At 40.4% G+C, this 18837-nt stretch overlaps 1 protein-coding gene across 1 annotated transcript in view; it reads left to right on the top strand.

Annotated features, from left to right (window-relative positions):
* Window positions 1-18837, top strand: part of Pgm1 (phosphoglucose mutase 1) — a 182848-nt gene that overhangs the window by 9000 nt on the left and 155011 nt on the right. The window contains exon 2 of the mRNA XM_067140390.2: window positions 14526-14688. Within this exon, the coding sequence (XP_066996491.1) occupies window positions 14526-14688 (163 nt within the window). The remainder of the gene's footprint in view (window positions 1-14525; window positions 14689-18837) is intronic.

Below are 18837 nucleotides of genomic sequence, written 5' to 3'. Positions count from 1 at the left end.
ATAGTTGGCACATCACAAGAACCAAACAGGACAACCTGTAAAAAGAAAATGAATGTGGAATGACACAAGTGGTCCAATGTGGCCAATAAAGTTAATAATAATATCTACACTACTGCTTCTAACTGTGTACGTCAACGAGTGACTATGGGTCTAGGTAGAAGAAGCTGCAGAGTCTCATTGAATAAGAGTCATTGTTACATGATTCCATGGTGACATTTGTCTTTGTACTAACAGAGGCCGTGCGGTTAGGGGCGCACAGTTGTAAGCTCGCATCCGGGAGATAGTGGGTTCGAACCCCACTGTCAGCAGCCCTGAAGATGGTTTTTCGTGGTTTCCCATTTTTACACCAGGAAAATGCTGGGGCTGTACTTTAATTAAGGCCATGGCCACGTCCTTCCCATTCCTAGACCTTTCCTGTCCTATCGTCGCCATAAGACCTATCTGTGTCGGTGCGATGGAAAGCAAATAAAAAAATTCTGTTTTGCTATTGAGCACTAGTCATATTGCCCTCTATGATGATGAGTGTCATCCGATGCCCATATGTAATGGTGCCACAAAACGTGATGGATCCGCCTCTCTGATGGGCATATCAGATGGTGTACAGGACTCATCTAGCGTTACCTTGCGCTCTCCAAAGCCTCCTCCAACGATTATCTAGCATCAGACATATTCGGCACTCATCCGTGATGAGGACCCGCTGCCATTCATCCATAGTCCAGTCCAGGTGCTTCCTTTCCCATCTGTAACTGGCACCATGGTGTTGGGATGTACGTGCAGGTATTCACCAAGGAACTCTTGTGTTGGTATGGAGACTATTTCTGATTGTCTGCATAGACACAGCCCTACCAGTTGCCTGCCATAAGGCATTACGCAGTTCTGTTGCGGTGTTTCTCAGGTGCCTGTGAGCAAGGATTTGCACGTAATGTCAGCTGCCGTTGATGACCACGGATGACCACTGCAAGGACGATCTTCAACATTTTTTTGTCGCATGATGTCGCACAATAGTGGCTGTATGTCCTGACAACATCGCTATGGTGTACACCAACCAGGTCAGCAATTGCCTTCACAGAGAGGCCTTGCTGACGATGTGTCACTATGTACCACAAAAATGGTAATGATTCGTCAAGGCTTGTGTGTCTACTGCACAGTAGGGTTGGGCACTATGTCCCTGTTTCGGCACAAGGTGCCGGTGCACAGTTATGTTCCGCTGTTCCAGAACACCGAGTGTCAATTGTTCCGAAACATTCTCAAGCGAGCCGGAGACACTGACTCCCTGTCCCATCAGAAGCGCCACTATGCACTGCCCTTCGCCTACTAGCTGAACTGTGCAGCGGGCGCGCGGGACTGCATCTGCGCAGTGTAGAGAGAACTTCGAGAGGCAACATTACATGCTCCGCGCCAGTGGGAACTGGGAGTGTGCCTGTACGGAACGTGCTGTGTGGTGTGTGCCTGTGTGTAGTTATGGCCATGGTCCAGCATAAAGCTGCAGGGAACGTGAACGAACAGTCGGAACACTGAAATTCGCGCCCACTAATCACGTTCAAAGGCTGCTTTTAGGTTAAGAGTTTTCCGGTCAATATAAAATACACATAACACAGTTACAATGGCAGTGCAGGTGTTTAAAAGTAACCAATTCAAGAATATTTTCACCAGTTGAATGTATTGGCCTGTATTGTGAATAATTAGTGATTTCCGTGGTTTCCCATTTTCACACCAGGCAAATGCTGGGGCTGTACCTTAATTAAGACCACGGCCGCTTCCCTCCAACTCCTAGGCCTTTCCTATCCCATCGTCGCCATAAGACCTATCTGTGTCGGTGCGACGTAAAGCCCCTAGCAAAAAAAAAAAAAAAATTAGTGAGTAATTAATATCTCGAAAATTTCCTTTAACGCTTTCTCGGGGATTGACGTTAGACATTCATTTGGACTTTAAGGAAACTTTTAAGCCCAAGAAAAATATGGGTCGTCGCTTTGGAATTAAAAATATAACTGGATGAATACATTGTTGTACTTTCCTGCTGTTAGGCCGGGCGCACATTGAGAAGCAGTTGGCCGCAGAGCAGGGAAGAGCAGAGCAGAACACCGCGAAGCTTACGAAATTGCGAAGTGGACGTGAGCGCACATTGCCACGCAGGGTCTCGTCGGTTTTCAGAAATAACATGTTTTCTTTAGACTCTGTGATACTGGGGCATCCAGTATAAAGAGGCTCTTTTTTCTTTTTCTTCAAGCATTCGCGATTTTTCTCATTTTGTTAGTCATCTTCACAATTTTCCTTGTGCTGATGGCAACGCAGTTATTCAGGTTAAGACAATCGCAATAAAAACAACCACCTTCGCCAGTTTACAAGACTGAACAATATTTCTATGTTACCGATGTTCGGCGTTTATATGGACTAAGCAAAGAATTTAATTCATGATTATTTCATATATTTTTTACGTCGCACCGACACAGATAGGTCTTATGGCAACGATGGAATAGGAAAGGGCTAGGAATGGGAAGGAAGCGACCGAGGCCTTAATTAAGGTACAGACCCCCCACATTAGCCTGGTGTGAAAATGGGAAACCATAGAAAACTATCTTCACGGTTGCCGACAGTGGGGTTCGAACCCCCTATCTCCCGAATGCAAGCTCATAGCAAGGCGATCCTAACCGCACGACCAACTTGCATGGTAAATTCATTAATAGGATCACAGTGGGGGAGAGGGAAAAATATGTCTTTACAAATGTACTGCTAGATTTTCATCTAGTTGTCACAAGACACAAGATACTAAAATCAATCAACATTGACAATCTGTTGTGAACGCGTTTGCATTTATATTTGACAAGACATGATAAATGATTTTCCGTATTTATCTCTTTACATAAATGTGATGATGGATGACGGCGACGGAGTCGGCGATGATGCTCTCCATAATCAGCATTAGATCTTTGTCTTAAATTCTATATGTTGCGAGAACTTGGGTCATGGATTGTTTCATCCTATAAGGATTACATTCTTTTGTTTACTGTTTGTTTAACGCCGCACTAACATATCGAAGGTTTTCGGCGACGGAAAAAGGGTGGAAGATTGGGAAGGTAGCGGGCGTGGCCTTAATTAAGGCACAGCCCCAGCATTTGCCTAGTGTGAAAATAGGAAACCACGGAAAACCATCTTCAGGGCTGCCGACAGTGGGGTTCGAACCCACTATCTCCCGAATGCAAGCTCACAGATGCGCGACCCTAACCGCACGGCCACTTGCTCGGTGGATTACATTTTAGGCCTTTCTCTAAACTACCTTGTTACGCAACGTGAATAAAATGATTTATAGCCTAGACTGTAGTGCCTTATTCCCCGAATTTACATACCGATTTTCATTAAATTCTGTTCAGCCATTTTCTCACGAACATACATACATGCATACATACATACATACATACATACATACATACATACATACATACATACATACATACGTACGTACGTACATACATACATACATATATACGTACATACTGCATTGCAGTCCACATGATTCATATAGTACCTACAAAACATGGTGAGACTGAATGGCTGTGGTAATTTTCTCCTCCATTTCTTAACTGCGTGACACGTGCGCAGGAAACTATGTTTCGAAGACATCGCATGGTAGGCGGAAGTACGTGCAGAACCGGCCTGCTCTGCTCTGTCCTGCCCTGTCTGTCAACTTGCGATGGTGCAATGATTTGTGTGGATTACAAAAATCTGCTCTGCGCTGCACTGCTTTAGCTGCACTTCGAATTCCTTCCCTCTCAACTTCCATTTACTTTCTTCAATATCTCGAAAATTTCCCTCAACACTTTCTCGGGGATGATGTTAAAAATTAATTTGGACTTTAAGGAAACTTTTAAGCCCAAGAAAAATACGGGTCATCGCTTTGGAGTTAAAGATATAACTGGATGAAAAAATGTTGACACTCCAACACAGGGCGGCACACAGCCGGTATCGACAGGCAGACACAGCCAAGGCCAACTAATCTATCTAGTGCGGCCTTGGCACAGCACGTTCGGTTCAGGCACATTCCAGCTGAAGCGGAGCATGTCCTGTTGCCTCTCGAAGTTCTCTCTAGGACTCAGTTACAGTCCTGTGTCCTGTGTCCCGTGTCTCGGCACTCTGTACCGAAACACTCCGCCTCAAGTTCCTAATGTTGCGGAACAAGTGAATGTTCCGGTCTGCCCAACCCTACTGCACAGGACACAGATGTGCTCTTGTCATGTTGTGTCCACAGATGACAGTAACAGCACACTCCTCTAGACTGTTCTGAGATAAGACTGTGTGTATTACCTCCATGTCTACGAATATGTAGCGTTACATGTTATTCAGATGTCTGTTTTTGAAAGACAGTAACTCCTATCTTCTTAATGTTCTTTTTAAAGGTCCAGTGTTTTAAAGGTTACCCATTTGATTTACATAACATAGAGGTGCGAACTATTATGTACTGCCATAATTATTACGGATTTTGCCTCGCCAATAAGGAGAAATTATTATGGAAAAGCGAAATTATTACAGAAAAGAATTCTACTACAAATGGAATGTCAGTGGTGCTTGTTTCTCTGCTTACTAGTTGACCAGCTTACGTATTTGAATGACACTTCCATTTGCTAAAGGAACTGGAAACTTATTCCTGAGTTTCTGACCACTAACCCACACGTTTCTGTTACAAGCGTGTTTATAAACTGGCAAGCTCACTCATGCCAGTTTCAAGAATTACGTCCATGATGAATACAGCTGTTGGTTTGAAGAGTGATTGACTGATGGCTTGCAGTGAACAATGTAGTCACTTCGTTGGTGGAAGTGTTTCTTGTAGTGGCTGTGTACGATGGGATTAGTGAAGGTCTAGCTTGTTTGAGTTGTGATACAGTTATTTCAAGTTCTTTGTGCCATTGTAAGTGTCCTTGCAAAATATGTTTCAAGATTCCATACACGAGCGTCACTCGTATGTACCATGTTCCACTAAATTGAATGCAGGGAAATTGGGAATATCCCAGAGAAATCACAAGGAGAATACAGGGAAATCAGACCTTGATTACTAGTGGGCACCCTGTTTTTTTTAATGTTCTTCGTACATATTCGTACGTATACATATAAATGATATGTGTAAAGAACTGTGATCTCAGATAAGGCTTTTTGCGGGTGGTGTTATACTGTATAGAGTAATAAATATGGAAAAGAATTGTGAGCAGCGGCAAAAAGACCTCGATAATGTTGTGAGATGGACAGCAGACAATAGTATGATGGTAAATGGGGTGAAAAGTCAGGTTTTATATTTCACTAAACAGAAAAGTTTTCTCACTTTTAATTACTGTTTTGATGGGGATTACTGCAAGTACCTAGGTGTTAATGTAAGGAAAGTTCTTTGTTGGTGTTACCACATAAACAGGATTGTTAATAAATGTTACGGATATTTTCATGAGCTTATATGTGTATTTAGGGTTTCTGGTAAGGATATGAAAGAAAGGGCATTAAGTGACTGGTAAAACCCCAATTAGAGATCGAAAGGAAAGTAGCACAATTTGTTCTGGATGATTTCCGACAGAAGAGTAGTATTATCATACATTCATATATTTTTAACACACTTATTCCACCTTGTCAGTACATTTAACAGTTTGTCATTAACATCCATATATGTTTCAAGAAGCTTCAGTTGCTCTCTTTTTCAGCAGCATAAATTATCAAAATATTCTTGGACTTTTTACATATACAGGGTTATTCACCTCAAATGTTACATGGAAGTAGGCCTAGCATCTAAACCATTAGATATTATATTCTGTTTTCATATTTGTAAATGATACCCAGGGGCTTGTAAAATAATGTGCAACGTATTCTCATGGAGTGATTAATAACCGAGATATTGATACTAACTCCATATTTTAAAATGGAACGGCAGAAATTCATACATCTGGCCTAAAAGTTCAACCGTGTACAAGTTCAAATATGTAAGTATTTTCAAAATTGGACAGTTACTTTTTGAGGTATCAATAAGAACAACATGCATGGTTTTGCATGCTGCATCAGACAGCATGCAGTCGGGTAAGGATATATTGACGCGCAAGCAGTTTCCTGGGTGTGATTCCATCCACAGAATGGATACCAGGCATGTAAGCATATTACGCACATGTGATGGGTTTGCAAAGTGTGTATGAGAGGCGAACTCATGACAGGACAGGGAGGGTTAATGTTTTTAAAAGAAATAAAATAATTACTTTGACTTCAAAGGAACATAACGAAAGCTATAATTGTCACTGGTTTTTAGTATACAGTACATACTACTGTATGAATTGAGAAATAAACATAACACAGGACACCTTAAGAGCTCCTTCTAGAAGAGCAAATGAATAATGTAGCAGCGTGCATTCAGATTCAAGTCCTACCTCTCCTGACCTGAAAGTGATTTTTATGGTGCCCCATGTTCAACACCAGGCAAATGCCGGATTGGTACATTTGAGATAGGCCACGGCCGACGTCCTTTCCAAATCCTTCCCATTCCCATCCATGAGGAAAGACACCAAACACATGGATTTCAAAACAAAAAAACAAAAACTTATCTCCCTTCCCCGTTGTGTTCACCAGTCATACAATAACGTTGCACACCCAGGCTATGTCATGGTACACCACATTATGTGTACGATAGTTTACAGTACATGCCTGGTATCCATTCTGTCGCTGGAATCACTGCCAGGAAACAGCTTGTGTGCGTCCTTGGCCGACTGCATGCTGTGTGATGCAGCACGCAAGAGCCCAAATGCAGTTTTTGTTGATATCTCAAAAAGTAACTGTCTGATTTTGAAAATACTTACGTATTTGAACTTGTACGCAGTTGAACTTTTAGACCATCTGTATGTATTCGTGCCCATTCCATTTAAAAATATGGAGTTAATATTAATATCACTCCATGGGAATAAGTAGCACATTATTTTATAAGCCCCTGGGAATCATTTATGAACATGAAAAAATAATGGTTTAGACGTTATTTCCGTGTAACATCTTAGATGAATAACCCTGTATATATAGCTTCAAATCCCTAACCTTGCCTCATTAACATAATTTTAAATATTCATAAACCTTTTGAAAAATTTGATTTAACAATCTAAAACTTAACTGTCTCTCCTTATGGGATCGAGTATCAAATCAATTCTTGTATTCTCATTAACCTTACAAAGTCTATAAAGGAATAAAATATGTCAAAATGTTATAAACTAACAGCTTTTCTGTCTCAACAGAACTCTTGTTTGGGTTTAGACGACAGAGTAAAGTTGACATTGCACGTGAAAAGTTTCAGTTTCCTGGCTACAACTGACCCGAATAAGATAGTTGTCTGGCTCGAGTGGTTATCCATATCAATTAAGGACAAGGTCGTGTTTTATTGTGTACAAGTTTTGACAAGTAGCCATATCAATTTTAGATCAGTAGAAAGATCGAGATGGACTAGAAAGTAAAGGAGATGGTTCGAGACGGAAAGAGCTGCTGTTAATTAATGTGTTCAACACATCTTTATTGAATTATATAAATACTAACTCATTTAACTTTTTTATTATACATTTCTGATTTTTAATTATGGTTGCTTTTTACAAGGTCACACAGTGTTGTAAGTCAATAAATGAATGGTTGAGACAGGAAAGCTGTTAGTTTTTAACATTCCAACATATGATTTTATTTTATTTATTTTGCATTACACAAGATATGAAGTGTTCCAATAATAACATACCAGGACCTTTCAAACGCAGTTTAATCATTAAGAAGATATAGAACTCGAACACAAAAGTGTAACAAACCTTATAACGGATATATGGGCATGACAACCAAATTTCATTGATTTTAACCTGTTATCAATGTTGTTTACTGTGTTTTATAACTACATTCTTAGATTAAGTGATGTTCAATTATTTGTATACGTTATTTTATCTTATTTTCTCAAGCAGCGAGGATGATCGATTGAAGATCAAAACTGGTCCTGCAGATGGTGTCTTTTTAATGTAATACATTGTACTTGTAACAAGTAGTATCGATTAGGTGGAATTATCCCCATTATATAACACTACCGCTTTGTCGGAAATCACCAAAGCCAAATTGTCCTTTTTTTGGATCTTTTCCAGTTTTCGTATCAAGTATGGGTCTCATACACTGGAGCTGTACTTGAATTGAGGTCTTACTAGTGACTTATTCACCGTTTCCGTCACATCTTTACTACGACACTTAAATACCCTTGTAACCACGTGAAGGTATCTGTATACTTTCTTTACAACCCAGTTAATGTGATTATCCCAATGAAGATCATTCTGTATTAATACCTAGGTACTTACATTGATCCCCACGAGGTACTGTCATCCTATCAACACAGTAATTAAAACTGAGAGGACGTTTACTCTTGGTAAAATTTACAACCTGACATTTGCTCCCATCTACCATCATACCATTGTCTGCTGTCCATCTCGCAACATTGTCGAGGTCTTTTTGTATTTGTTCACGATGCTGTACAGCATAAGAGCATCTGCAACACATCTGCAAATAGTTTTATCTATTATTCCAGTTCTTTACTCATATCATTTATATACCGGTATATAAGAAAACAAAAGTCCAGTAATACTGCCCTGTGGGACTCGCCTCTTAATCATTACAGGATCAAATAACACTTCTCCTGCACTAATTCTCTTGTTCTATTTTCTGTAAATGCAGCCACCCATTCAACCACTCTTTTGTCTAGTCCAATAGCCCTCACTCTCGTCAGTAATCTCCCATGATCTGCCCTATCAAGAGTCCTGGCTAGGTCAGTAGTGATACAGACCATTTGACCTCCTGAATCTAAAATATCTGCTGTATGTTGCTGGAATCCTGCAAGTTGAGCCTCACTGGAATAACATTTCCTAAACCTGAACTGCCTTTGTCAAACCAATTAATAATTTCACAAACGTGTACTACAATATAATATTTTCCCAGAACTTAAAAACAACACATGTCAATCTGACTGGCCAGTAAATATCATCTTTATGTTTAACACCCTTTCCCTTGCACACTGGGGCTACTATTGTAATTCTCCATTCATTTGGTATCGCTCCCACTGGGCAAGTTGGCTCTGCGGTTAGGGGCGCGCAGCTATGAGCTTGCATCCGGGATATAGTGGGTTCGAGTCCCAATGTCGGCAGCCCTGAAGGTTGTTTCCTGTGGTTTCCCATTTTGGCAGGCAAATGCTGGGGCTGTACCTTAATTAAAGCCATGGCCAATTCCTTCCCAGTCCTAGGCCTTTCCTATCCCATCGTCACCATAAGACCTATATGTGCCGATGTGATGTAAAGCAAGTTGTAAAAAAAAAAAAAAAATTAAAAATGGTATTGCTCTTTCATGCAAACAGTAATTAAATAAGTATTTCAGGTATGGTACTATATCCTACCTTCCTCCCCAGAAATCTTATCAATCTCAGCTGCTTTTCTAGCATTCAACTTTGGTATCTTTTTGTAAAGGACTTTATCAACATAGGTAAATTTAAGCAGTTTACCAGTATTAGTTGCCTCCTCTACTTGAACAGTATCCTTATACTCAACTACTGTTATATACTGCTGACTGAATACTTCTGCCTTCTATACACTCCCCTTTTTCATTAATGAGCCCTGGGATGACCTTCCTGGAAACTTTCTGTCTTAAAGTACCTGTACATGTCCTTTTATTGTTCCCTAAAATTCATATGGCTGCCAATTATGTTTGCCATCATTTTATCCTTAGGTAACTTGTTTTGCTAAATTCAAGTACCTTGTAAGTTCTTACCTATTTCTTTCTAACCTGCAGGTCCTCCTTAATCTCTTTATTTCCCTGTTATAATAAATAGGTCCTTACCATTCCTCAACACCTTTTTTTTTTCCCTGCACTCCTTAACAATTGCTTTAAACCAAATGCTGGGACAATTTAGCTCAATGAGCAGTGCTCCAGGTCAAGCAGGAGAAGATGCTGAGTATGCGCTCTGACGGAAGGTATAGCCTAGCAGCTGCTTGCACCGCTCGCAGTTACAACTAGGGAAGGGGTGCATATTAAATCAGATTTTAACTTCTAACGTTTTTATGGTTTGTAATATCTTATTCTGTTCAGTGCATTAGATTATGCTGTGTTTAATTGTATTAATTTCGTTCGGTTATACGTAGGAAGAAATGTTTGACATGTGATAACTAAAAACTCAACCGGCTCCATGACTAAATGGTTAGCGTGCTGTCCTTTGGTCACAGGGGTCCTGGGTTCGATTCCTGGCAGGGTCAGGAATTTTAACCATAATTGGTTAATTTTGTTGGCACGGGGGCTGGGTGTATGTGTCGTCTGCATCATTATTTCATCATCATGATGCGCAGGTCGCCTATGGGAGTCATATCAAAAGACCTGCATCTAACAAGCCAAACTTGTCCTCGGACACTCCTGGCACTAAGAGCTATACGCCATTTCATTTACTATAACTCCATGGACTACTATTTGCAGTCATGGAACTACAGTGGGCCTGCATAAAATTCTGTCGAGGAATATAGCATAAGCAATGAGCAACAAACTGGCTGACTGATAGTTTTTCGTAAACATAACATACTCAGTCACGTACAATGCCATGGCTTTGCTTGTGCCCGGACTCCACACATCACCATCTAGTCCTTAAACACGAACTGTTAGAAGTCAGGTGCTCTCAGTTCTTTCCGCTCTCATGCCGTTAGCTCAAGGAGCAGGCTCTGTCTTTGCTGACTTGTGGTTTGTACCCATCCCATAGACTGTTTACGTTTTTATTTTCCACTGATCATAATTGCTTTATAAAAATTCCCCCATGTTCTGAGTACGGGGACAAAGGAACTAATTAAGAACTTCTATTACCGATCTGATGTAACTTTAATGCTGCCAGGGAAGGGCAAAAGACAAAAGAGTTCTTCAAAAGCAACTCCTGACAATAATAATATGTTTTATGACAGCGTTACAAAACAGAGAATCTGTATTCTTTGTTCCATTGTGCGGAAGAGAAGGAAGCCTTATCCTTGGCATCATTAGATAAGTTTAAGGTTTTCAGTTTCCATCCAGTCAGTGAGCTTTTCCCCATTACTGTCATTCTCCTTGCATCCCCGAAGTGTGTGATGGCTGTTGAAGTCTCCTGCAATTATACTTGGGTTTTGCAGAGTTGGAATTGGCGGAGATGGTCAGGGAGTTCCAGGAGATTTATATGCGTTGACTACTATCAAATCACAGACTTTGATTGAGGTAGTAAATATTTCATTATCTGAGGAGAATGGCAAGACTGATAGTGGTTGATATAACTGCTCACATAGGTGGCAATCCCGTACTTTGCATGATTAAATTGCGGACACTAATTTTGGATTGCAGTTGGAGATCATTTTCCGTGTGGGTGTCTTGAAGCAGGATGACACAGAGTGCTCAACAAATTTCCTCACAGTCAGCATTGACCAATAATTCTCCACCGAGCTCGATAGCTGCAGTCGCTTAAGTGCGGCCAGTATCCAGTATTCGGGAGATCGGGGGGTTCGAACCCCACTGTCGGCAGCCCTGAAGATGGTTTTCCGTGGTTTCCCATTTTCACACCAGGCAAATGCTGGGGCTGTACCTTAATTAAGGCCATGGACACTTCCTTCCCACTCCTAGCCCCTTCCTCCCTCATCGTCGCCATAAGACCTATTCGTGTCGGTGCGACGTGAAGCAAATAACAAAAAAAAAAAAAAAAAAATCTCCAGTCTGGATTGCTTGTGCCTATCATTCACTCCTGCCCGAAACAGAGATGGGGTTCTGAAATTTTCAAAACAGAGCAACTCCAACCTGCGATGGATAAGACCAATCCATAGTAACTACAACAGATTCATCGGTGTGGTTAAAAGTGCAGCAAAACGATGCATCCCAAGAGGATATCGTGAACAATACATCCCTGGCTGGAACGAGGAGAGTGAAAGGCTCTTCAAAGAATTTGAGGCCAAAGGTGATCCAGATAGTGGCAGGTGCTGATGGTATATATCCAGAGTTCTTCATCTTGGACCAGCTGCTGCTAAATGGCTTACTAACTTCTTCACAAACATACTAGAGACAGGTAACCTACCCTCATTCTTCAAGAAAACAAAAATAATAGCTGTATTAAAAACATGAAAGGACCCAACAAAAATTGAGAATTACCGGCCAATAGCATTCCTCAATGTTTTTCTTTAAATGCTATTTTTTCGTGGCGTCAACCTCTAGAGATCTTTTGCCACTACTTGCACCATATGATATGAACCTGCGTGTAATTGGAAAAGCGGAAGTGTAGAGTGTTGAATGTGAGGAAAGGAACACTCCTCAGTGTTACAGTGAAGCTCCTGGAAAGGCTGATACACAACAGGATCTCTGCGACAATCAATCTGCATATTCCAGTCGAGCAAGCTGGATTTAGACCTGGACGAGGATGTGACAAACAGGTTTTAGCACTAGTTACCTATATTGAAAATGGCTTTGAGAACAAAATGCTAAGCACGGGTGTCTTCTTAGATCTGACAGCTGCATATGACACCGTGTGGCAAGGTAAGCTCCTTCTCAAATTTATCAGCATCATCCCTTGCCTGAAACTCTCCACATTACTTGGTAATATGCTGAGTAATAGGTACTTTCAGATTTTTTCAGAAGACTCCAGAAGTATAGTACACAAGATAAATGGTGGACTCCCTCAGGGCTCTGTATTGGCCCCTCGACTATTCAACCTGTACTCATGACCTCCCAGTAACCAAATCCAGAAAATTCATCTACGCAGATGACATGGCATTGCTTGCCCAACGCTTCAATGAGTCTGAGTCGATGCTTATATCAGACTTAAAAGATTCTAGACAGTTACTTTTGACAGAACAACCTTAGACCAAACCCTCATAAAACTGTTGTCTATCTTCCACTTGCGAAATAGAATGCCGGGTACAAACCAATCATACCATTCAGAGGAGAGAGTCTACAGTATTGTAGCAACCCAAAATACGTGGGAGTCACCCTGGACAGGTCTTTGACCTACAAGAATCACCTCTCTATTGTGTCAGCCAAGATCAAGGCCAGGAATAACATCTTTCAAAAGCTCGCGGGTACATCCTGGGGTGCTAATGCTCAAATCCTGAGATCCACTGCTCTTGCACTTTCTTATTCCGTCGCTGAATGTTGCTGCTCAACCTGGCTTAACAGTTGGGTGCATTCAACCACCACACACACACACGGACGTCCCACCCTAAGCCACATATCATCTCCATCCCTACAAAGATCACAGTTACTGCTTAACTTATGGAAGAAAATAGAAAACAATCCTCACCGTCCTATTCATTCTGACATAGCAGCTTCTCCATTTAAACAGCTGAAATCCAGACACCCTTCTTGGCTTACTGCAACGAATCTACAGGACACCACCTTTAATTTATTGGGCACCTGGAAAAAACAATGGCAACAGCAGTCCTCGTTACCACATCACAACATTAAGAACCCCTGCAAGTGCCCAGATGGATTTTTCCACGGCAGTGGAGGACGCTAAACCGAATTAGGACCGGCCAAGGTAGATGTGGAGCCACTCTCTTCAAATGGGGATTGAAGACATCACCACAATATGACTGCAGAGAAGAGGAGCAGGCAGTGGATCACATTGCACTTGAGTCTCCTTTGCATGCTTATAGGGGCTCTATAGAGGACTTACACTGTGTCTCAAGCAAAGCTTTTTGTGGCTCTCAACTTTTGATATGCAACTTTAGTTGTGAACTTGAAATGGTTGTTGTACATATTGTATTCATCATACGCTAAATAATAAAATAAATAAATAATATGTTTCATTTATTGTGGCAAAGTTAGGGTTGTACTCTCTTTCTTACACTTGACGGTCTTAACTTAGAACACTGTTAATGATAACTACTGATGACAATAATATGAAAACAATGTTAACAATAATGACAGTAATAGTATTAATATTAGAGTTGGCCATGCGGTTAGGGGTGCGCGGCTGTGAGCTTGCATCTGGGAGATAGTGGGTTCGAACCTCACTGTCGGCAGCCCTGAAGATGGTTTTCCATGGTTTCCCATTTTCACACCAGGCAAATGCTGGGGCTGTACCTTAATTAAGGCCATGGCCGCTTCCTTCCCACTCCTAGGCCTTTCCTATCCCATCATCGCCGTAAGAACTATCTGTGTCGGCGTGATGTAAAGCAAATTGTAAATAATGAAATAAAAAAACTCAAATGAAACATACAGAATAGTGTAATGTACTCATTTTTTTTTGCCTGGTGTGAAAATGGGAAACCACAGAAAACCATCTTCAGGGCTGCCGACAGTGACGATCGAACCCACTATCTCCTGGGGATGCAAGCTCACAGCTGTGTGCCCCTAACCGCATGCCCAACTCGCCCAATAATGTACTCATCAAGGTACTTTCTGGAAGAATGATAGTGTATGGTTTGAGCTACATAAATGTTCTGCTGTCATCCAAATAATCAATTCCTTATTTAGTATTATAGTTATGATATGATTTTGAGGATCCTGAATTAGTGATCTTATATTACATGTTTCAGGTGTCAAAACTTTATGTTGGACAAAATGGAATTCTGTCTACTCCTGCCGTATCTGCCATAATACGCAAATATCAGACAACTGGTGGAATAATTCTTACAGCTAGTCATAATCCTGGAGGTCCTGATCATGATTTTGGAATTAAGTTCAACACAAGCAATGGAGGTTGGTACTGTGCAATTTGTTATTCTAAAAATCCACAGAAGGAAAGGACATTTTTATTTGTTGGACTATCTCATTGTCATTTAATTATAGCTTCTACATATCTTCCATATCCTTGTATTGATTTCTGTATTGTGTTACTGGTACATTTAACTTACTGTTCAGTTTCTGAGGGAGACCATTCCCCATTCGTTGCAAATATATCTGGCCTTAGTACTGGTGTGGCTTCTTTATCACTTTCTTTTAGGGTTAGGGACCATGTATTTAGTAATTTATAGATTTGTATGTCTGCCCCTTAATCCTCTTTCTTGATATGGGGTCGGGGATGGGGAGAGATGAATTTATATGGCATGTTTTTACGGTCGTATGTCCTTCCTGATGCCAACCTCTGAATGAATGATGGTGAATTAAATTGGGTAAGGAGCTGGAAGGAATCTGCGGTGGCCTATGAATAGGAACTATCCTTTTTCATTTAAAAAAACATTATGAAGACATGATGACATGTTTTCTGAGGAAAAACTTTTTAACAAGCACTTCATATTGTGTGTCTTAATGTTTTTAATTAATTATATTTATCTTACTGAGGTTGACCATATGCCGGGTTGAAACATGTCTGTGTAAAATTTCATCTGAATTGGATGCAAATATTTTAGTATTGACTAGGAGGATAATCAACATCATTTTGTACAGTTTTGTAAGAAGGAACTATCCTGGTATTTGCCTGGAAGTGAAAATGGTAAACCGCAGAAAGTCATTCTCGGGACAGTCGATGGTGGGGCTCAAACATACGCATCTCCCGAATGCAGAGCTTGGCTCCATAGCCATGGTGCGTTAACACGCACAGCCACTCTACTTGGTTATCAATTTATGGATTTGACTTAATAAAATACATACTCTGGCTGCCATACTCCTGAAATCTATAACTTCTCTACCAAATATGTTGACTATGATATATTTGTCTTATCTTTTCCAAGTGTTCCCAAAATAGGTATATCATATGGGCAATTCTGATTCACCATAATTATAAAGAGGGAAAGCAGATTAAAATATGGAAACATAATGGTAAGGCAGGGATGAAATGGCTTCGTAGAGTAATAGTATTTGTATGGAATTGAGGACGGTACCTTGTGTTCGGATGAAGGCAGTAATTGCACCTATCTATTCGTAGAGGGGCAGGAAGGATTGCAACAGCTATTGAGACATCATTCCCTGATTAGTATATCAGGCAAGTTGTTCACAGGCATTTTAGAAAAGAGGATGGTATGAACAGGTGAGGAATAAATTGGAGGAAAACTAGTGTGGTTTCAGATCACAGAGGGGTAGCCAGGATAGAATTTTCATTATGTGCCAAATAATTGAAATAAGCTACTAAAGAAATAAACTTGACATAATACCAACGGAAAAAAACGTTGGGACAGAACGAGTTGGCTATACTGAATTCCAATATATGGTAAATGGTCTGTTATTGGAAATTATAAATTTTCTAGCTAACTCATTCTTGGTTGCCAACATTTTGTCCCAGTGTGCCAATTGGGCTCATCAGTTGGTAACTAGCACACCTACCAAAATGCATAGCTAGCGTATGTAGTGAAATAATAATGTTACTGTCTTTACGTCCCACTAACTACTTTTTTTAACGGTTTTTGGAGACGCCGGGGTGCCGGAATTTAGTCCTGCAGGAGTTCTTTTTGTGCCAGTAAATGTACCGACACGAGGCTGACGTATTTGAGCACCTTCAAATTCCACCGGACTGAGCAAGAATCAAACCTGCCAGGTTGGGGTCAGAAGGGTAGCGCCTCAACCGTCTGAGTCACTCAGCCTGGCCATATAGTGAACGCCCCTGCATAGGCTATTTGGACCCACAGGCAGTGCCAATGCACTATGCGAGACTTGGTGTCTTTTACAAAAATTGATGCCTGCTAGGCCATCAGATGATACAGATTGCGAGTCCCTTAAGGCTAGTTTATTTACCGTAATTACTTGCTGCAAGTCAAGGTTAGCAGGAAAGTCTGTATTTACATGGGGCTAGTAGTAAAGCAGGACGTAGTTGCTGGCTAGTTCAACCCATATTTCATTCTGTATTGTCTGCACTCACTCAGATCAAGGAAGATACAAGTATATTGCTGTGGTTTTGATGGAAATGTGTGATACTGATGAAGCTATTGCTGCTGCTGTGGTATTTTTAAATGAAGAACTTAAAAAAATAGTGACGAAAAAGTTTCAGAAACGATGGCCGCGTAGATATTGGATTACTTGCACTGAATCTCAAGGTGCATCAAACTGTGCACTTCGTGAATTATCAGATGAAGATCCGCATGAATACAGAATGCATCTTAGACTGGATGTAGATAAATTTGAGGAGTTGCTTCACATGGTCGAACCACTTCATACTAGACAGGGGCCTGTTCCATGAATGAACTTTGCAACTTTTCAACTTTTAAATTCTTGCAAAGTGCAAAGTCTTTCTGTTCCACCATGATCTAGGTTGTACTTTTCAATTTCTTCGCAAAGTGAAAAGTCTTTGAGGGATCCGATCAAGTTTATTCCATGTGCTAACTGTATAGGCCTAATACTCTTATGATTTTAATGCTTTATTTTTCGCGGCGAACTTGACGGTATAATTGTCGTACCGTTAGTTTTAAAGTTTTTTCATGGGAATGAAAGGTTATTACAAGAAGTTGACTGTGCTGGAAGTTGTCAAGGAGAAACGTGACTTCCTTTTTGGCGACTTTAAAAATACCGGTAACCTCTCAAATGATGACATGCATCAATATTAACGAGAGTACCACCAACACATCCACACACAGAGAGAAATTCACCCTTCATTAGAAATCCCGTCGCTATATTAAGTGGATTATCAGGCCAATGTACTGTGTTAGGAAATATTACATTTACTATAACATCTACGACTATAAGCATATAAGAATTTGTTCTTTTCTGGAAAGGGATTGACTTCCTTTTGTTGCATGTTTCAATAAATGACCGATCATTTCAAAAATATAGTCAGCCTGTGTTGGGATAATACGAAATCACTTGCGAAATTCCGTCGAAGTGAGGTTATGAAAATTAATCCTGTCTTTTCACGTTCTCTTGTTGGATTTTTCATCACTGTCCTCACTTGATGCCAACAAATGCTTTCGTCGTAACATCTTTATATCATTAAACCAAATACTACGCCGAGAAACTCATGTACATACTTGTTAATTAACAGATGAAAAGGGAATCGTCTCTTTGCAAAATTTCTGAAAACTTTTCACTTCATTTCTTTGCACTTTGCATTTTTGTACCAATGGAGGAACATAACAGGCTTCAAAAGTGAAAAGATTCCTAACTTGAGGTTACTCTTCGATATCTTGCCAGCGGAGATAGCTTCTCTTCTCTTGCATTATTGTTTAGAATACCACCATGCACAATATCAAGATTTTTACTAGAAACTTTGCAGTCAGTAATCAACTTACTACATTCCTCAGGAAAGCGTCTTCTCTCTTAAACCATATCAGTTTGGGATGATAAATAACATCTACACCAGCTCCACTTCTTGCAGACTTCTCTATCTTGAGTAATTCTTGTTGATAAACATTCATTATTACTTTGATCTTTTTATGTAAGTTCTCTATATTATAAACTCAAATGTTCTCCTTCGCCAATGCACTCATTAATTTCATCATGGCAGAGTCCTGTTTGTTTTTATTGCAATAATCAGAATGTAGTATGCTCCAAAGGCACTCATATTACTCATAGATATCAAGAAATCTTACCATTTCATCACAATTCCACTTCGATGACATCTTGGTTCTGTCTTCGCTAGAGTAGAACGCAGCCCGGAAGGCGGTTTGAAGAGGGTTGCGCAGTAACATTGCGTGCTTTGTAGTATGACGTGTTTTCCGCTGAGCCAATAGAATCATTTCAGTAAGAGGTGCCTGTTTTTGCGGGTCACGAGTGAATGTTTCGAGTTTTATTTGTAAATATCATAATCAACGAATTTAGGGAATTATTTGCGTGTGTACGATAGATCCAGGAAGAGCAAAAAAACAAGTATTTCGTCAACAGGTGAGGGAAATAGTATTTAAAGTGTATTTATATTTGGTAAGCATGCAGCAGCAGGTGTTCATAGGCGGAGAAGGTGAGGAACGTCATGTTGCCACGCTTCAA

Source organism: Anabrus simplex, chromosome 2 (assembly GCF_040414725.1).
Source record: "Anabrus simplex isolate iqAnaSimp1 chromosome 2, ASM4041472v1, whole genome shotgun sequence".
NCBI lineage: Eukaryota > Metazoa > Arthropoda > Insecta > Orthoptera > Tettigoniidae > Anabrus > Anabrus simplex.
This window is presented reverse-complemented; position numbering and strand designations above follow the sequence as displayed.